Source organism: Abramis brama, assembly GCF_963993115.1.
Source record: "Abramis brama genome assembly, chromosome: 10".
Taxonomy (NCBI): Eukaryota; Metazoa; Chordata; class Actinopteri; order Cypriniformes; family Leuciscidae; genus Abramis; species Abramis brama.
In genome coordinates, this window is record NC_139972.1 from 24,851,982 (window position 1) to 24,873,788 (window position 21,807).

The following is a 21,807-nucleotide window of genomic DNA, read 5'->3' on the forward strand; positions in this document are numbered from 1 at the left end:
TCAGTTCATTATATTTAGAACTAGTATAGACTGAATAGGTCCCATAGACTAAATTACATCGTATCACTCGAACCTGGGCAAATTAAGTGCCAGTCAAGTTTATTTGGTGATTTACAACTTTATTATCCAAAGTGATGGCAAATAGGCTTTACAACTAATGTAAAAAATATCAGTATATTTGTATGGTAAAATAGCAGTGAACTTTTCTCTCACACACATGTCCCACATTCACTCAAAATCACATCTACAGTACTGTCCTGCAACAGAGCAATAACCAGGTGGTCACCAGAGTAGCGGATAATAGACCCTATTCAGAGCGGCTCCATGACAGGTATGAAAGTGAGGCTTACCATGTTTCCAATGGCATCCACTGTAAAAAAAAAAAAAAAAAAAAAAGCTCCTAGATCACTTATAATTTTCCACACCTCATGTTGTCTGGAGTTTGTTGTCTACTGAATTTTTTTGGGGGAAAAATATGTTTAGAGAACAATCCAAAAACATTAAATATCAGTACAACCCATTGAAGAGATGTATGTCTATCCCTCACAGCCTCGCTTTCCTTCCCGTTAAAAGATGGCGCTGCTGTGAATGAGGTCTATTGTGTAACGTCAAAGAAATGCAACAAGGCAAAATCATTTGATCATTTCCCCCAACATTTTATCTGACTTATAATACACTATGATACATTTTTACACAGTAAGTGTAGATACAAAATAAAAATAAAACCATGCAAACTTATTGACCATAAATACGTAAAATACAGAAAAGGAATAGACTACTAATGTACTGTTGTTTTGCCAAAAATAAAACAATCTCGTTCTTGATAATAGCAAAAGTTAGTTTGAAAGCGTTTGATGTTACTAAAGTTATTGTACTACAGTATATTTATTTTGCAAAGTAGAAATAGCAGTGGGAAAACAACACACATAAATGTAATAAAAAAATGATGTCATGGATGGATCACCCATCCAGTATATAGTACAATTCATTCATCCATATAATAATAACAAGCCAATAAAAATGATCAGTGACTTAAAACCACCTGTATTTATACAATATCAATACCGTTCGTTCATCTAGCACCTTTGGATATAAAAGTAAAAGTTTAATTTGGATGAATATCAATGCCATCAAGCAGTAGTAACAGTAGCAGTAGTATACAAGACTCTCTCGGCAAAAGATTCAGACTTCAAACAATTATTAAAGCAGTGACAACAGAAGTGCTTCTGAAATTCAAGTACACTTTCGGACTGTCAAAATCCCGAGGAGAGGTAGAGAGCAACCACTCCGAGTCACTATGTGTCTTTGCGTGCCCAAGCAAATAAACAAAAAGAGGCACTTGCAAACAAAAAGTGATTTGAATAGGGGGGTCCACTGTTGGGAAATCAAACCTCTGAACTGTTGTTGCTATCAAGGACTTGCGTCATCATGGGCTCTGTGCTGTTGGAGCTTTTGGGGGGCTCTGTGACGTTCTTCTCCCGCCTAGATCGCACCACCAGAACGACGAGAACGACAAGGAGGATGGTGAAGAGAAGACCTACCAAGATTCCTATGATTAAGACAAGCCGGTCATCACTAGAGTCCCTGTGATTCAGTTCTCTGGGAACGACACTCTCCGCTTGGGATTCCTTGTGAAGGTTGGGTTGTTTTTGAGTGCTGCGGTCCAGCGTTATATGCAAGATGTTTGTGCCACGATTATTTTCTGCACCAATATCCTGAGCCAAATCTGGAATGCTGCTGGCTGACCTTTTGGAAATTGAATGGCTGTGTGTCACAGAATGATAGTCAAGGCTCCTTTTCCCAATGCCCCGGTTTGCGTTGTCTCTGGACCGGACGGTGTAGATGGTGTGAATGTACCACTCCCTGCCTGCCGTCACCTGGGAGGAGTGTTACAGTGTTAGCATCAGAACATGATCGCAACGTTTCTTAATGTGCCGGCTGTTGTGTGCATCTCACCTGAAACAAAGCTGTGGAATCCATCCTAAAGCCATCAGAGCCTGGCTGCCTTACCAGCACCAGCGCTTGAGGATCATCTACAGCGAGGAAAGCATTGAAACTAATGCTACCAAATGTTCTCGCCTGAGTCTCTGGCTGAGCTTTGTCCTGTAAAGCAGAATAAGTTCAAACGTATGTTATACTGTCAAATGATCCTAACATCAACGAAAAGCCAATGTTGTTCTCCATGCTATCAATAACAATTATCAATCCTGAACAGTGGTATAGTTAATTAAAACTAAAACTATTAACTCTTTCCCCACCATTGGCAATTTTCTGGCAATCCATGTTTTCAGTGTTATACGGTAGGGGGCGCAATTACGCATCTTCTATAAGAATACAGAAGCTCCGGATCCCAAAACAAGCGAAGAAGCATTGGGAAAAGGAGCCTAACGCAAACGTTAAACAGCATAAAAATCAAATCCGCCTAATATTACCGAATGAAATGTCGACCCAGGAAAAGGTATAGGACTTGAAGGTATAGGTGTTGATGGACTCAATCTATTGCCGTTTCTCAATACCAAGTACGCAAAGTTCGGACTTGAGTCCTTGGTAGTTCGGACTTGACAAGTTCGACTCAGGAGAACGAACTCCCTAGGACGGGAGGACGCAAGTCTGATAATTCTGAAATGGAACAGCGGCGTACTTGATAGCGTCACTCAGCTCGCTCTGGCTACTCCGGTTATCTCTTTATGTATATCTAGGCTACAAATAAAACAAAATATGTTATAAACCACCACTCTGCCTCTTTTCATTTTCATTTAAAAAAAATCTTAAACATAATGGCCACACAAATGTGGTTCAGGCAACGCAATTGATTATCTTCACTGCATATTTATAACAACACGAAATATAAAGCACAACCCTGACTCTTGATGAATGATGAATAAAAAAAATTATAATATTGATCATTAAAACTAACATTTAGCAAAAAGAGACAGGGTTGTGTCATTTTATTTTATTACACATGTAGTGAAGAGAATGTAGACTATAATAAAATATTTTATATGTTTTAAATATATCAAATAAAATGACATAACCTATTTTTGTTAAATGTCAGTTTTAATGATCAATAATAGCCATTATAAAAGTATAAGTAGCCTAAAAGGTATAAGAAGCTATACAATAATAAAGCAAACGATTCAGTCAAACAAAAGTCAGCTCTCTAGGCTACAATGTTAAAGTTAAATAGACTAAATAAAGCTATGAAACTTCACTTTGCCCTCAGCTTAACGTTTTGCCAGGGAACAAATTATAGATTAATGAGACAAATAAAATAAATAAATAAATAAATCGCCCGTTAGATATACACAAGACGATTTATATCTCATGTTAAACCACTAGACTAGAGACATCCGAGCCAGCGGCAAGTCAGCAGCACTAGCCGAGGAAAGGCTGTTCTCGGCGGGGTACATGAGCGCAGAGCGTCCGATTGCCTGGTTCTCACAACTCCGAAAACGTCAGATCAAATTTTCAAATAGGCGCTATCTTTATAAATAAACCAAAGATTTGATCTTTAAACAACTACATTCTCGCCTGAAATACTCTTAAAACTACATTTCGTGACACAATTACAGCAGTATTTTTAAATTACGCGGGGTTTCTCCTCTGCTATTGACGCTTGCTGGTTGGTGTGAGATGCATTCTGGGATACCTGGCTGTCTCAAGTTCGCACAAGTCACCTCTCGATGCATCCTCGGCAAAAGGGGCGGATCAAGAACACATCCGGGGATTTGAACTGGACTTGGCTAGATGTGAACTTTGAATTGGAACAGTACTTGGGCAGCGACTGATGATGTTTCACAAGTCCACAAGAACACAAGTACAGACAAAAACGCATATTGAGAAACGGCTTATGTTTTGATCATCGTTCTGAAGCCGATCTGGACGTAGTCTTTGACAAAAACATCAACACTGACATTTTCTCAGCTTTTTGTTCAAAATGTTGCTTTTTTATGAAACTTGCCCACATTCAAGTGTTGATAAAAAAAGAATGCATGGTTCTGGTCGCCATTATAGTTTATAAAAAATGCAGGTGCTGGCAGGCAACGTTTTTAAAAAAGCTGGCGAAGAAAGAGTTAACCAACATTTATGATGTTTAATTGTATTCTATGTCTGTTTTCTAAATATGATTAATTGTAACTACAATTAGCTGTTTGTATGTATTTCTTTAATGCAACTGCATGTGTTTTTTAGTTTTAGTTTTTCTCAAAAACCTACTAAAAAGTAAATATTCATTTATATTAATGAATATTTTTTACAATTTATTTAGACTTTAAAAGTCAATATTCAAATAAAAAATTCCAACTATTTATGCAAAGTTTGTGTCAATACTTACAATGATCTTGAATCGGTACAAAAGAGATGGTGAATCAGCTAAGCAGCCATACTCAAAGTTGTCAGGGTTGTACTTTGGGATGTATCCATCCGCCCCTGTGCAAAGGAACACCTTCTCGATGTTACAGATGAACGAGTCTCCAAGATTCTGAACAGGATCTACCATTACACGGCCGTAGATGACATCTCCTAGAGAAATGCAACAGCCCTGAATTAGTGAGAGGTGTCATACTTAAGTTCTCATAATCTTTACTTTTGGTCACAGGATCAAATCACATATATGAATAAAATGTTGTTTTTAGCATTTTACCCTCTGAGAAAGCAGTATCACTCTCCTGACCAAAGCCCATGGAGCCGTCTGACAACCAGAGAGTCCTCTTTGAAAGTAGGAGCATTTGTGTGTTAAGACTGAACTCTGCTGGCACTGGATCACTCACCTAAAGGGAATAACATGCACATTACTTTTAACTAAACTTCATTTAACACAAAATTATAGTATCATTATATATTATATAATTCGAATTTTACTAGATTTTGAAATAGAGTTTGATGTACTATGAAAAATTACTGTAACATAAGTTGCAAATATGACTTAAGTTTCACTTATGAATGAATGATTGAATGGAGGCATTTACATAGCACTTTTACTGTGTATTGTTGTACACCCAAAGCACTTTACAATCATAACAGGGTTCTCCCCTCAACCACCACCAGTGTGCACCTCCACAGTACAACAGCGCCAGTGCGCTCACCACACACCAGCTATAGGTGGAGAGGAGAGAGAGAGATAAAGCCAATTTAGTAGATGGGGATTCTTATGACTTTATCTTGTTGGCAGTGTTGCCAGATTGGGCGGTTTTGAATTTGATTGTGCGGGTGGACAAAATTTGAGCTGGTTTAGGGTCAACTCGGTGGTTTTCAAACTTCTAAATGTTATAGTCTACTTGGTTAATAAACAAAACTAAATCATGACGTTACTAAACACATGGTACTTGTAGCTGGATATTCAAGTGATCGCTATGCCAAAGTGGCATAAATATACAGTAAGTTGTATCTACAGTAAAGCCTGGGAAAGTAACCCAACTCTCAAAATGTGGATTATACTTGTGGTGGGAGACGACTCAAAGGCTCTTTATAAACATAACTAACTGTGAGAGCCAGGCCCGGACTGGCCATCGGGAGCACCGGGAGAATTCCCGGTGGCCTGGCGACTAATTTGTCCTGCTGCCCGTTTAAAAAAAAAGAAAAATTATATTACTACCTTTACCAGTGATCATTTTCGAATTCGTCATTCAATAAAATTATTATTATAAAATAAAATCATGAATCTGTTAGTCTTGACTGGCAAGGCTACGATTCGACTTTAAGCCTCAGCCAAACGGTTAAACAGAAAATGCAAGCAGCACCCGATGATGGACAGAAAACGGCCAGGGGGAGCAGAGAGGGAAAGGACAAAGAAAAAGAAAGCACTCCAAGAACAAGCAGCAAAATGTTGCAAAATGAATGACCTGTTCAGGGCTTCAAGTGCAGGTCAGTTTCATCTGTAAATACTGTATTATTTTCCTCGTTAACTTAGTATTGAACTGCTAGCAAATGTAAGCGGTAGCGCCCCTATTACTATCGTCACTCAAAATACTGTATGATAAAGGAGATTAATATTATTTAGTGTAAAGTTACATTAGTAATTTAGCAGACAAATATTAACATTTATATGGTAGGTACTGGGAGCAGGGAGACAGGAGTGATAGTGCAGACATCAACAAAAAATAATGCAATAACATTTTTTAGACAATTTAGACAATTATGTCTGCCCATTTGTGAGGTTTAAAACTTTTTTTCCTTTTTTTTTTAATCAAATGAAGGTGGAGACAGTCAACCTAGCACTAGCTGTGGGGCAATGATCACACATCAGATTCAGCCAGGGAGTGAGATGACATGTAGAAGCAAAATAAGATTTTTTTTTTTTTTAATGTTGGATATTTAAGTAATTTTAAGATAAAACCAACAACATTTTGTCATAAATATAATACTTCGATTTTTTACTAAAATAAATGTAGATTCTGGGCAAACAATATATGTATATATATATATACAGTATATATATATATATATATATATATATATATATATATATATATAGATAGATAGATAGATAGATAGATAGATAGATAGATAGATAGATAGATAGATAGATAGATAGATAGATAGATAGATAGATGGTCATGTTTTAGTTTAACACTAGTACTCCACTTTACTTAGTGTATGAGGCTGATGATCCTGGTGGAAGGGAGAGATGGAGAGATATTAGGGAAAATGAAGAGAAGGAAAAGGGAAGTGAGGGTACTGTTTAAGAGAAAGCCTTTAATTATTTTTCACGGCCCCAGCCTAAGGATTTAGACCAATAAATGTAATTTAGGAAAAAATAGGGTTGTCCGTGTTTCTAAATTTTATTTGGGTGCACAGGATGGCCTGGATGGGTGTAGGATTTCCCGGCCTGAAATTGTGTCCCAGTCCGGCCCTGGTGAGAGCACAGTTGAATGACTTAATTGAAATCGATTATGGGACAACTCCTGTCCATCGTCATGTGCACACTGGCTTGACCAGGACATCTGCAATTTTAAAACCGTCGAGACTGCACTATACTCATCCCCGACAGCTGCTGAAAGAGGTTTGAATCAACAATTAATCAGTTTTGACTGTGCTAAGTTCTGCTTTTCAGAATTGATTGTTTTGTAAACCTGTCAGACTGTAATGCAGGCTTTGCAGTATGTATGATGTGGTCCCTGCAAGCTTTAAGTACCCTAGACACACAGAAGGAAAACTCTGAGCTCGGCTATACAGCCACTGACGTGAACCCTTTGATGAGTGCTTGTGATTCAGTACTGACCTGTTGGAAGCGTATGTCCAGATCAAAGGTAATTGGCTCTCTGGGATGGCACACAGGACGGAAGCTATACTCGACACTGGGAGGAGCCGTGCAGGGAACCAGTTTCACTGTGTAAGTTCCTGAGTAATCCCTCACCTGGAGGAAAGTATTTCAGCACTTATCAGGAAAGACAGTAAAGGACCCAATAATGACAAATACAATCATGAACATTATGGGCCTTATCATACACCCGGTGCAATGCAGCGGCAGGCACGATGCAAGTGTTTTTTGATAGTTTCAGCCTGACGCAGTTATCATTTTCACGTACTGCGCCACGTTGTTTAAATAGAAAATGCATTTGCGCCCACATGGGCGTGCTGGTCTGAAAAAGAGGTGTGTTCAGGTGCATTGATGGCACATTGCTATTTTGAGGCAACTGAAATAGACTGTGCCATTGACCAACTTAAATCTGGTCTAAAGTCAATGGCGCAATATATATATTTTTGTTATTTAAAGAGCGCGTTAGTAATGTGCGCTTATAGGCGGGTCCACAACGCGCGTACACTCTGCTTATTAAACACACAGGGACGCACAGCAGCACACAAACATGCCAAATATTAAAAATAAAAGGATTACAATGTAAAAGATTATTATTGTGTACATAAAGATTTGGTGGAATCCGGCTTGTCCCGTACGTAGATGGTCTGCTCACGCTCTTTAACCGTTTGGTCTTTCCACTATCATATTCCTTCGTGTAAATATAGTGAATCTGCCATGGCGCAAGCGCAACTGGCATTTAAAGGGAATGGGAGATGAGACTCTGATTGGTTTATTGCACGTGAAGCCCAAAACATACCCATTACTCAAGAGAATAGACACAAACCTTTTAGACCATGCACCTGACGCACCAACCATTTTTCCCGTCGTTAAACTAGCAAAAGTGAACTTGCGCCGTGCGCTTTAGACCATGCGCTTAGATCGTTAAAATAGTATCAAGAGCAGATTTTGATTTGAATGCAGAAAAATTAGACACCCTAAAGACTTACAGCAAAATCAGAGATGAAGGTCCATTGCTGCATTGGCTGGTTGTATGTTGGCTCACTTCTCACCAAGCTAAGGTTAAAGGTCAGCCCAGGCTGGTCCGCACACATGACCATGGAAGTCATAAGGGAGGCTGTGTTAACAGAAATGTTATTATTCAGATTGAACACAAGTAAGTTCACATGACACTGCCTCATCGTTACAAGTTTCAATGAATTGACCCATTAAATGAACAAATTTCACAAGAAAGGTATCTTAATTCACCCCCAAATAAATTTTTTATATATATTAATTTATAATAATTTGAAAACACTCAAACATTACATTTGGCATTAACTGTTATTTACAAAGATACTTTAAAATTATTTTAATTGAATTACAGTTATAAGAATAGAGTTATAACAAGAGCTGGTTCCTGAAATAAGCTTCATTTTCTATGTTCAAAATACAGTTTCTTTTCATCCAGTTGTATAATTGCTTTCATGAAGCTGTGAGGCAAAAAAAAAAAAGCAAAGGAAAAACAATTATTAGAACCAGATGAAATCATTTTACAGGTACCTTTTGTATATATAATATGCTTAATAAGTTATAACACACCTGAATGTGCAGTAACAAAGAGCCCCCGGAAACGTGCTTCTGTACGGAAGTTGACAACCAAGCGACCTTGTTCGTTTATGCGCATGCTTGTAGGATAGAGGGCCCCTAAAAAATAAATTTCACACAATGAAAAAATCCATATAAACTACTGTTCAAAAGGTTTGGATCAGTAAGATTTTTTTTTTTTTTTTTTTAAGTGACAATAACAACTTGTACATTGTTACAAAGAAATTCTTTTTCAAATAGAAAGCTGTTTGTTTTTCTGTTTTTCTATTCATCAAAGAGTCTCGAAACAAAAAGTATCACAGTTTCCACAACAACAAAAAAAACATTAAAAACACAAACGTTTTCACCACAAATAAATGTTTCTTGAGCATCAAATCAGCATATAATGATTTCTGAAGGATCATGTGACACTGAAGACTGGATTAATGATGCTGACAATTCAGCTTTTTATCACAGGAATACATTACATTTTAAAATATATTCAAATAGAAAATTGTGCTGTCTTGCCTTGTAATTCAGCCTCTGGTGGACTACCAATGCCATCTCTCCACAAGATGGCAGTATCATAAACAAAAGTGAGACGCAGCTCCGACTGCAGGTCAAAGTGCTGCCAACCACCAGCGCCAACGGGTGAATGGAACACGTATGACACGTGCAGGGGCACACGCAGGGTCACATAAGACTGCACCAGGTTCAGCACCTACACAGGACAGAAAGGTCAATACTCTAGTAACTACCCAGATAACAGTTTTTGGAACCTACCTGCGAACCTACCCAGAATGAGTCAAGTCAAGTCAAGTTTATTTATATAGCGCTTTTCACAATACAGATTGTATCAAAGCAGCTTCACAGTATTAAATTAAAACAATACATCAATGTTTGTTTCTAGTGGAAAACGTCCACGTTTGGTAATGCTGATCAATAGTATTGTTGATTGATTAATTAAATTAAATATCCCCAAATATCCCCAACTGAGCAAGTCAAAGGCAACAGAATGACTAACGTTCTCTGTTAATTAGTCAGGAATGCTTTCTTTACGTAAATAGAATGTTCCCTTTAGGTTTGGAGAAGGTTTAGATTTGGTTATAATTATAATTATAATTGGATTTATAATTATAAAAATCACTTTTAGTTAAAGATCCATAAAGGTTCTCTTTAGGTTGTCACCAAAAAAATCCTGCCCGCAACATTATGGGAAGATTTGTTTATGTTGTCAAAAAAAAAACAAACAAAAAAAAAACTTCCTGCAATGTTCTGGAAAGGTCAATTTATGGTTATAAAAATAACTGTTAGAGAGTTCTTTATAGGTTCTGTACAGGTTGTCACAAAAACCTCCCTGAAACCTTCTTAAAAGATGTTTTTGGTTACAAAAAAGAACCTACATATTTTTTAATCCTGAAAAACAAAACAAAAACATGACATTATAAGGTCGTTCTGTGTTTGCTGGGTAGACAGTCTCAAATAATTTAGCACATGAGAATTAGACTTCTAACCTCGTGATTATTACACATATCCATTGGTTGCCAAATTAAAATCTTAACTATATTAAGAGAAGCAAAAAGCTTTTGGAAAAACTGCATGTACATATGAAGAGTTCAGATGCAAAAGCCTCTAATGAGTGCCCTTTTTTTCTGAAGCTTGTATATTTAAGTTAAGTAATTTAACTTAAATGACAATTAATAGGTAATTTGCATTGCTATTTAAGTTAAATGATTGAACTTAAATATACGAGCTTGATAAAAATTATCATTCTAGAAGAAAATTTCAGATGGCACTTAGAGGCTTTTGCATCTGAACTCTTCATATGTGCCACCAGCAGATGGTGCTGTTGCTTTTGCTTTACGTTAACTCTGCAAGCCTCATCAGTTTACCCCATAGACTGATTTAAGAAATTATAAATTAATTGAAACTTAAAAAACTAAAACTTAAACTCTTAAAATTACATTAACAGTCAGAATCACACATTTACTTTAGTACTTTAGCTGTGAAGCCCTGCAGCATAGTCCACTAACTGCTAACTCTTTAAGAAAGTGTTTTGGATAACTTCACTGATCGACTGCACTGAACTTGAATGTGGCCTGTACACCCGTCCATCCCTGTTTAATGACACTAGTCCACTTTAATTAACTGCAGAGTAAACCAACAGAGCCTGTGTCCATGGTGAAGATGAACGACTGGCTCAAACAGGCATGTAAACAGTTGTCTTCCAAGCTTGTTTTAAGGTCTACCCTTTCCAAGCTAGTTGTTAAAAGGGAAGAACAGAAAAAAGAGAAGATTTTTTATGATCTAAAGGTCAGTTTTGACTCATTATTGGCAAAAGACAAATAGTGGGCTGCTTAAACTTGAGGTACATAAAGCAAATGCCTTTGCCAATAAGCTTAAACGGATAGCCACAACATAATGGTTTGATGTGATCTCACAACTGTGAAATAAGTTTAATATGTTTGGCATAGACTGGAAATCCATATATCAAGAGCAGGAGTCTAAACCTTGAAACAAATTAAATACATTCCTGAATTGACACTGAAACAAAACAGTTAGCCGCTTTTAAGGGCACAAAATACATTCTTACACTACCGTTCAAAGGAAGTCTCTTTTTCTAATCAAAGGCTGCAGTTATTGGATAAAACTTACAGTAAAAAAATAACTGTTCCCTTTCAGTCGTTCGACTGAATGGGATCACGCTAGGGAGCCTGTCATCTTCGAGTACCAGAGATGGGAAGTAACGAAGTACAAATACTTCGTTACTATACTCAAGTAGATTTTTCAGATATTTTTACTTTACTTTACTATTTATTTTTGTGCCGACTTTTTACTTTTACTCCTTACATTTTAACATGAATATCGGTACTTTCTACTCCTTACATTTTAAAAAATTGGCTCGTTACTTTAGTTATAATTTCAGTGGAGTCGTTACTATTTTTGCGTCATCAACCCTTCACAGGGAGTTTGATTGACAGGCGATGTGACCAATCATAATCCGCCATTTTGTCCGACAAAGCAGTCAGGAGAGTTAGTAGATTAACATTGGAGGATTTAAACTTGAAAAACGAAGTGTACCGACATCTTTTCGCGTAAAAACATCATTCCCTCTTATGTTCATTCATGTTTATTTGATGCTATAAATTAACTAGAAGGAAGAGATGATCGGTACACGAGCAGCTTTAACTGAGGCTCTACAGCGATCTGTCACGACACATTAAAGAGACACAAAACGGTATTTATTGTTTACATTTCTTTAAAAAATGACCAAATTTGAAAGGCGAGTCTTTGTTTCATATAAAAAAATAGCCTGGTCTGTCCTGTCTCTCAGTCCCTTGTCAGTGTCCTCTCTGCTCCGCGATGTGTGTGTTAACATGGTGTGGCGTAAGAGCGGCGTCGCTTGTCGGACATAGCAACAGTAACTAAAGGGAACGGAAGGGTTTGGGACTGTTCGCAAACCGGTCTTTGCGAACGGTCAAATGAATGGGAATATACGTTGCACACTTGCCCCATCACTACAAGACAACTCGACAGATTCGGCGGCATTCATTCGCGGAAAAATCATTACATAGCCTACATGTAGATTCCTTCAAATGTTAAGGGGAAGATTAAAAAAGAGAAACTGGGTCTGTGAATTCTCACAGAATCACAATTGAATTCACAATTGAATTCATATCTTGCTACTCAGTCAGAATCTCATTAACCTGGATGAGTCTCTGTCACAATAATCATATAGGCTATGTGATGTTTTAGGCCTATTGGCAGACATCCGTTTAAAATGTAACATTAGGCAATGGCATATAAAGAACCTTTTTTCCATATACATTTAAGTTTCTCAGCTTGCACTCTAGTAACATTTGTGTGGTCCAGGTAGCTTTGCATAAAAACATGGTTATCATTCGCAAGGCTACTTTTACTTTTATACTTTAAGTAAATTTCCAAGCCTGTACTTTGTTACTTTTACTTGAGTAAAGAAGTTAAATCAGTACTTCTACTTTTACCAGAGTATTTTTTAACACAAGTATCTGTACTTCTACTTGAGTACGAGAAGTGAGTACTTTTGCCATCTCTGTCGAGTACTACTGAACGAGCCAATGCAATTGGCATGCATGATTCGCATCACACACTCCGCCACCGGAAGTGGAGGCACGCACTAGTTGCTTTTTTCCTCGGAGCCGATTGTTTTTGATGTCTCTGAAGAGTATTGTTGTATACAACGAGTGAGTGTGTCGGTGTTCTTCTAGGAAGACTCTCCCAGTTGCTGGTGGTTCTACAGTGCGAGTGTAGCGGTGCTCGCGAGCATTGAGCTCTTGACTGCTGTTTCAACAGCATCACATTTCTGTGTTTATTGACGGCTGGTTAGAGGGCGGAAAAATGAGTGCTTCACTGTTTCAGTTTACTGTTCTGTGTTGCCGCGGTCATTCCCCTGTGTGCTTCGGCACTGGTGATGGGTCCCATTTCCTGAAAGAACAACACAGGTGCGTTTGTGTCTTTTTCAAGATGCCATTCCACCCGTGCGTTTCTGGATGCGATCGTTCCCTGTCCCCCCAAATGGACGGTCACAATAGTTGTATCACGTGTTTGTAGAATGTGTATATATATATCTCTATCACATCTCAGCTGGTGGAGCCCCCCGTTGACCAGACGTTTTATTTATTCCTCTCCAGAGGACAGGATGCCGATTGCAGCATCGGAGGGTGAGCTGACCTCTGGAAATGATGACTTGGCTGCGTTATCTCCCTCTGGGAGTGTAATGTTGCCCGAGTCAGATCCAGAAGCATCAGCTATGCTGAATCGGGCCGCCGAGGCTGTCGGGCTCGAGTGGAATCCTCCACCGTGTCCCGAACAGTCACGGTTGGATGATTGGTATCTTGGGACAGGCCGTGCTGGTTCTCAGCTCGCTGCCCCAGTGCCTTTCTTTCCCGAAGTGCATAGAGAGATTGCCAGGTCGTAGACGACACCTTTCTCTGCCGGAAACTGCCTGAATAAGCTTTTCCCCCCTAACTACCCTTGACGGAGGAGCGGTGAAGGGTTGCGAGGCTGTCCCTCCAATAGACTGGACACAGGTGCACCTGTGTCCGGCGGCCGCTGCATTTGGACTGGGCCCCTCTTCTCCCCCCTAAAGCCTGTGAGTTCTAGCCCGTTCTGACGGGCAGAGCTTACAAGGCCTGTGGGCAAGCCGCCTCCTCTTGCATGCCATGGCGCTGCTGCAGGTCTAGCAGGCCCGGGCACTCATGGACATGCACAGGGGTAGCCCAGACCGTGTGCTCATAGGTGAGCTCCGCACCGCATCAGACCTTGCCCTCTGGGCAAGAGTGTCGTGGCGTGCGTGATTGGTCTGGCGATGTCCACGTTAGTGGTCCAGGAGTGCCATCGTTGGCTCAGCCTGGTTGTTATGGCGGATGCGGACAAGGTTCGGTTCCTGGTCACTTCATTCCACTTATTACTGCTGGCCTGCTCAATCGTGCCGCTGACAAGCCTCACGACAGCCTCTGGTCCAGATAGAGTGGAGACTCCTTCCCCAGCTGGCCAGTTGTTTTGGGACCACTTCGGGGCCGCACAGTTAAGTCTGTTGCTCCTCTGGACTCGTCCCTCCACCAGTTGTTTCTTCTCCTGTCTTAGTGGATATCCCTCGGCACAGAAAAAACTCTGGCCACAGCTGGCCCTAGTGCCCCCGCAGAAATGCGTTCCCCAGTGAGCCTTCTTGCACTACGCTGCTAAAATCAGGAAGAGATGGAGCAGGTCCTGATAGTTGCCCCTTATTGGCCCAATCGACCTCTCCTCTCTACAGCCTTCCTGACTCATTCCTCTGAGTACGTTCTCAGGGATGGGGCATGATGGCACCCGCGTCTAGACCTTGGAGAGTTCCAGGTCTGGTTCTAAAAAGAACGGGACGCAAAGGTTCTGGTTACTACCGCAATATTTTTTTTATGCCGTAGAGACCATCACTTCTGTGAGACAACCTCTTAAAAAAGAGGCTCGCTTCCCCTTAGAAGTGGAACTTATTCGTTGAATTGAGTCTTCTCTCCGTGAGGAGATCCTGAAGGTGTTCGATCACTTCAGTGCTTCCTTTCTGCTAACGGTTGGAGTGAGGGCTGTCTCCTCCACCTCAAAATGTTGTGGCCTCAGTATTGACGCACCTCATGATGTAGTAGATACAAATCAGTGGGAAGTACGACTTGATCTTCAGGTTCCTGAGGGGAGCAAGGAGAAAAGAAATAACCTCCTTGCGTCCCCTCTTTACCCTCTTGGGACTTATCTCTGGTGCTACTTCACTGCAGAGACCTCCCTTGAGCCCTACAGGCAGTGAGTTAAAAATTCAGTTTTTAAAGAAACAGTTCTCCTGCTTGTTTGGTCTCTATCTAGAGGATATGGACTTTGCATTTTCGGTCAACGAATCGTGCCTGGAGTTTGGGCCAGCTAACTCTCATGACACCTGAGACCCCGGCCTGGATATGTGCCCAGGGTTCCTACCTATCCTACGGGACCAGGTGGTGAGCCTGCAAGCGCTGCCCCGGAGGAGGCAGACCCAGCCCTGGCTTTTTCTCTGTCCGTCCGCTCCAGTGCGGTTATACGTGATCAGAATGCAAAGCCTAGACCTTAGACCAGCTCTGTCTGTTACGGAAACCAGCAGAAGGGAAGGCTGTTTCCAAGCAGAGGTTGGCCCACTACATGTGGTTGCCTTCATCTTTGTGAGCAAGTTTTCTAAGATGCACGTGCCCACCTGGACGGTGAGCTCCTCCTAAGCGAGGGTATTGCTCCCTCCTAAGCATTGACACAGAGTGCCTCGCTGAACAGATGTTAAATAGAGTTGGGGGCTGGGTGACACCTATACACATTCGCTAGAGAACTAGTCCACTCTGCCGTCACTGTTCGGTTGATCCTCCCCCCTGTTATAGGCTGTAGTCATCCCAGTGACATTCCATATGTTGTACTGCCGGTCATTCGCTCAGTCCATATGTGTATTCTCCACATGTGGTTTTCGCAGCGTCCCTTCCTTCCTTGATAGGGTACGCTCTTCCAGTGGTCCTGTGGAACAGCAGTTGACTTCCCTGGCCTAAGCCTTGCCCTTCTCCGCCTCAAAATTGCGGGGGGTCAGGAGGCTTTCGTCCAGGCACTGGAAGGTGGCAGCTCTAGTGGCGCGTTCCATAGTAGATCCCATTCAGTCGAACGTTAACGACTGAAGGAGGGAACGGAGATGTAGTCCCTTAGCCACTATAGCTGGAACACCGCTGACTCCGAGTTACTCTCGGCTCCTCAGCGAAAAGCAACTAGTGCGCGCATCCACTTCCGTATTTATACCCACGCCACGGGGGCGGAGTGTGTGATGCCAATTGCATTGGCTCGTTCAATAGTACTCGAAGATGACAGGCTCCCTAGCGTGATCCCATTCAGTCGAACGTTGACTACGTCTCCGTTCCCTCCTTCAGGGAACGAGGGTTGCATACGCAACCGAGATGTTTTCTATTTTATGTAATTTATTCTTGTGATGCAAAACTGAATTTTCAGCATCATTACTCCAGTCTTCAGTGTCACGTGATCCTTCAGAAATCATTATAATATGCTGATTTGGTGCTCAAGAAACATATCTTACTGTTATCAATGTTAAAAAACAGTTGTGCAGCTTAATATTTTTGTGGAAACCATGATATTTTTTCAGAATTCTTTGATGAATAGAAAGTTTAAAAGAAGAGCATTTATTTATATAAATCTTTGTCTTTACTGTCAATTTGATCAGTTTGATCAATTTAATGCATCCTTGCTCAATAAAATAATTTATTATAAAAAAACACTTTTGAACGGTAGTGTATTTGACTTTTTATTTGCCTAATGCTAAAGGCATGATGAAATGTAATTCAATAGTTTTCTTCTCTTTCCTCACCTGTCCATCAGTCCCGATGTTCCCTCCACAATCGTTGAGCAGTTCAGACATGTCATAGTAGCTGACAAACTCCCACAAGCATGCCTCCAGATGCAGGTTTCGGTAGAATCGTAGGGTATTTTGTCCCCTGAGGGTCGTGCTATACTGGTAGGGCGCAGTCCCGCCAATGGCATCTGGATTGCGGGTGGCGTTGGAGATGAAACCGTAGCGTGTCCGCACCTCTGTGAAGTCCAGCAGGTTTGAGCAGCGATGGTTTCCAACACGCGTGCCGTCTGGACTCAGGGTCAGTTCAAAGTTGGAGAGCGGCCGAGTGGAGACTACAGGTAACATACCTAACAATGGAATAAGGCAGATGATGTAACATGGATCTGTTGTTATTGTTAAGTAAATTCAAACTAAAAATATTGAAAATATTTTTTGACATTGGAATAAAGCATGCATGCATAAATAAATAAATGAATAACTGTTTGAAGTACAAAAAATAACTAAAACTGAAACAAAAATCAATTTAAGCTAAATAGAAATATAAAAAAACTCAAAAACTAATAAAAAATTACAAAACTACATAAAAAGTTTTAAAACCTAAACTAAAATAAAAACTCAAAATAAAAGATAATTCACAATATTAATCATAACTATAAAAGTACATAAATAATACTAAAATAACACTGATCTGATCTGACAGACATTTATCAAACTCTTTTAAACAACATATATACAGTATATGTGTGTGTATGTGTATGTATATATATATTAAATAAAACATTTTAAAGAAAAGTCATTGTGATTTATCAATGTATATGATTCCCTATATGCTGGACAGTCTGATAAGCAAAATCTGCTTACACTACAGTAGGTGTACTGACCATCAATATGGGGCATGGTGACAGTCAGTTTAATGAGGTTTGGATGGTCTGGATCTTCTGCTCCAGTGTAGCGCAGTCTGGCAGAGAAAGGTTCAGCTCCAACTGTGCCAACAACCCGAGGCTGGCACATACCTGATGCCAAAAGGAAGAAAAATGAAACGGCAGCAGATTAAAGGGGCATGAAAAAATTTTTGCAACCCATTTTACTTCCATATATTTCTGAGTGAAATAGTAAATTTGCTAAATTTGTAAGACGGGACTTAATGTTTTCTACTGGAAACCGATTGGATCACAATAAGTGGGTGTGAATTATGCACATTAAGACAAGGGCTGCAAATAAGTTTTTGTATGCCCTTTTATGCAAACTTCCCTCCGTCTCATTCACTTGGATGTATGTCATTGCTTACGTTGCACGAGTGCCCACTACTGGTTGAACAGACCTAAGCCCTTAATCACTTAGAATCTGCTATGGATATGCTTTATTATTTATAGTTTTTCAGTTCACTTATGAATTTGTTTAAGCTCCATTCTTTAGGCCTTTGAAGGCCCAAGGAAAAATGCTTAGGTAAGTTTGCGAGTCTATGTCTAAAATTGTAAGTGTAAGTAAGAGTTAAACGCAGCCCAGCAAAGTGTAATTCTGACTTTTTTTCTCAGATTTGCTAGATATAAACTCGCAATTGAAAATTATAATGTCAGAATTTCCAGTTAGAAAGTCAGAACTGTGAGATGTAAACTCCCAATTCTGACGTTTTTTCTTGCAATTCTGATTTTTTTTTCTTGCAATTCCAAATTTATATCTCACAATTCTAACTATATAAACTGGCAAGTCCAATTCTAAGGGAAAAAAGACTTGAGAGTTTATATCTCGGAATTCAGACTTTTATCTAACAATTCAGACTTTTTTTCTCACAATTGCAAGTTCATATCAGACGATTCTGACTTTATATCATGCAATTCTGAGGAAAAAAAGTCAAGAGTTGTGAGATAAAAAGTCGTAATTACCTTTTTTTTTTATTTAGTGGCGGAAACAAGCTTCCATAGGTTTTAAACTATGGTCATGGGAAACTACATTTTCCCATGTAAATTTTTTGGTACAAGAAATTTACTGTGGAAATTACAAATCCTAAACAATACTGTAGCATAGCAAGGCTAAAATTTTATCAAGATCAAATGATGCAGATCTCAAAAAAAAAAAGAATCAGAAAATTAAATCAGACAACCACTTGTCTTTTCATCTTATTTTTATTTATTTTTTTGGCCCAGAAATGGTCTAAAACTGGTGCTAATTCTGTAATGCACTAAACTCACCGTCTTCCTGGCTGATGGAAACTATGGGGCTGGTGAGCTCCAGGCCTTCATCCCCATTTGAGTTGACAGCCCGGGCTGCACACTGCACACGCGAGCCTGCCTGGAAATAAACTGAGTCTAATGTGATTGTTTTGGAGGAGGTGAAAAAGGTGTCAAAATCCACCTCCTTCATGGGGCTGGTCACACCGTCAGGTCCTGTAGGGGCACTGACCAGCCAGCGGTACCGGGTCAGGGTGTTATTGATGTGCTCCGAAACACAGATGGAGCCCGTCCGGTCAAAGTCAGGATACTTGGAGTTGCATGACTATAATAAATATAGAAATAAATTAACATACTGTATATCCCGTATATATACTGTATGTATGTATACATGTGAAGAGTTCAGATGCAAAAGCCTCTAAGTGCCATCTGAAATTTTCTTCTAGAATGATCATTTTTATCAAGCTTGTATATTTAAGTTCAGTAATTTCACTTAAATGTCAATGAAAATGACCTATTAATTGTCATTTAAGTGAAATTACTGAACTTAAATATACAAGCTTGATAAAAATGATCATTCTAGAAGAAAATTTCAGATGGCATCTATCTATCTATCTATCTATCTATCTATCTATCTATCTATCTATCTATCTATCTATCTATCTATCTATCTATCTATCTATCTATCTATCTACATCCATCTGTCTCCATCATACAGTATATATACAGTATATATATATATATATATATATATATATATACACACACACATACTGTATATACTGTATGATGGAGACAGATGGATGTAGATAGATAGATAGATAGATAGATAGATAGATAGATAGATAGATAGATAGATAGATAGATAGATAGATAGATGGACAGACAGACAGACAGACATAGATAGACAGACAGATAGATAGATAGATAGATAGATAGATAGATAGATAGATAGATAGATAGATAGTTTTTATGTTAATTGTTTCCCTATACAGTGAACCTACCGTGACACAGAGTACGGGATATCCTGCGGCTGGCTGAGTATCTCTCGCCCTGCTTGTATCATCGTACTGCAACAGAGACACCACCACTGGCACAGAGGGGAAGGTCACGTCAGCCATACTGTTCGCCTCTTCAATGTAGATGATGGCTTTGGTGACCTGAAGGTTTGGAAGAAAAGCTATAATGTACACAGTGTGGGTCTAATAGACAGCAAGATTATATACCTTGTTTCCATATTCCAGGGCAAGCATATTTTGGAGTACCTGAATTTCTGCTACCATGTTCTCATCAGGTTTGAGGTGGACCGTGAAGGCCTCTCTCATCTCTCGCACACCATCATACAGGATTTCCACCTCTACAATGTGCTCTGTCTCTCCCTCTTTAAACTCCACATCTGCAGTTGGGAAATTGCCATATTAACAATTATATTCTTGGGGGTATTTATTATATTTAAATCAACATAAATTATGTTAATATAACAAATACTATTAGGAATACAATTGTTTTTCTATTTAAATCAGCATAAAATGGGTAAACTGAAAAATAATTGTACTCATATAGTAGTATTTGTTATATTTACTTATTACACGGCTTTGTGGAATCCTTGATTCTGATTGGTCAATAGTGCCATCCAGTGTTATGTTATTCCCAGATAACAACCGCTCAAAACAGATAATGCAGGCTCATCCGGATTACTGAAGTCAGCAGCGCAAGGAACGTTTTTTCTTTGTGGATGTTTTGTGTTTGGTGATCTAATAAAATATTAAAACAAAATCAATATTTTGTGTACAGTTATTTAATTATGCCATCTAGTATTGTGGACTCGCTCTCTCTTGTTTCATACAAATGCAGCTGCTGCCATTTTGTGACTATTGTATTGTAAAATAAAACAGTTTATCGATTTATCGATTTTTTTTTATTGATTAACAGTATCGATTTTAAAACAGTTTAATCTGAAATCAATATATCTAATCCCCATAATTATTTATGTGGCGAAATGCTATGTAATAAGTGGTATGACTGTATACCCTATTTCTTAAATGTCCGTTTAGTTTGAACAACGGCTCTCTCCACGAAGCTTTGCGTTTAAAGACTAAATAAAATATTTCAACTCAGACCAATATTTTGTGTCAATTATTTACTTATGTGGCAAGTAGCCGTGTAATAAGCGGGATAATGCACATCCAGCCGTTTGTTCTCAAAATAACCCCCTTCAGGCTGATTAAGATCCTCATCACCCTGTCGGGGGTTATTCTGAGAGAACCACCGGCTGGATGTACATCATCCCTTACATAATTTATACTGATTTAAAAGAAAAAAACTGTTGTTTTCATAGTAGTATTTGTTTTAAATCAGAATAAATTAGGTAAATATAACAGATGCAACTGTGAATATTTTTTTTAAATCAGCATCAGCATTTTTTTGATCAGCATCCTTTGAAAGTTAAAATTATGATTTTGGGGTAAAACATGTTCTTGTGAAATTCCCCGGTGAGTTGTCTTACAAAACTGTGCTATGATGTTGTGTTTGAACCCACCCTCAGAGATGGGATGGTAATCTTCTCCAGAGGAAGCTGAGCCGTCCTTTGTGTGGACCCGAACCACTGACACTTTGGATGTGTCTCCTGTCCTCTGGACCGGGATCCTCACCACTGAGATTTGCCCTGACTCACTGGGTTCACTGACACTGAACTTGGTTGCTCCAAACCTTATAATGGCCTCTGGGGAAGGAGGGTTGTGAGAAAGTTGAGATGTATGTCAGCACCGCATTATCACTTCAGTCAGTTCTAATATTGACCAATCAGCTTGACCAGAATGATGATTAAAGATCTTTAAAGATTTAAAGGGATAGTTCACCCAAAAATGAAAATTCTGTCATCATTTACTTACCCTCAATTTATTCTAAACCTATATAAATTTATTTATTCTGCTGTAACACAAAAGAAG

General features: G+C 39.2%; 1 protein-coding gene across 2 annotated transcripts in view; it reads right to left on the reverse strand.

The window, feature by feature from the left end:
- Nucleotides 1-635: 635 nt before the first annotated feature.
- The window catches only part of LOC311091174 (FRAS1-related extracellular matrix protein 2-like), an 82,796-nt gene continuing 61,624 nt past the window's right edge, over nt 636-21,807 (reverse strand). The window contains exons 11-24 of one of the 2 annotated variants that reach the window (XM_084126978.1): nt 21,399-21,581; nt 20,125-20,255; nt 19,864-20,019; nt 18,881-19,184; nt 17,573-17,704; nt 16,707-17,038; nt 9,350-9,542; nt 8,837-8,941; nt 8,245-8,372; nt 7,220-7,354; nt 4,643-4,769; nt 4,334-4,521; nt 1,957-2,103; nt 636-1,877 (exon numbers count right to left, since the gene is read on the reverse strand). In XM_084126978.1, coding sequence (XP_083983104.1) covers nt 1,386-1,877; nt 1,957-2,103; nt 4,334-4,521; nt 4,643-4,769; nt 7,220-7,354; nt 8,245-8,372; nt 8,837-8,941; nt 9,350-9,542; nt 16,707-17,038; nt 17,573-17,704; nt 18,881-19,184; nt 19,864-20,019; nt 20,125-20,255; nt 21,399-21,581 — 2,753 coding nt within the window. In that variant the 3' untranslated portion in view covers nt 636-1,385. The remainder of the gene's footprint in view (nt 1,878-1,956; nt 2,104-4,333; nt 4,522-4,642; nt 4,770-7,219; nt 7,355-8,244; nt 8,373-8,836; nt 8,942-9,349; nt 9,543-16,706; nt 17,039-17,572; nt 17,705-18,880; nt 19,185-19,863; nt 20,020-20,124; nt 20,256-21,398; nt 21,582-21,807) is intronic. The other variant, XR_014608014.1, reaches the window with a different exon arrangement.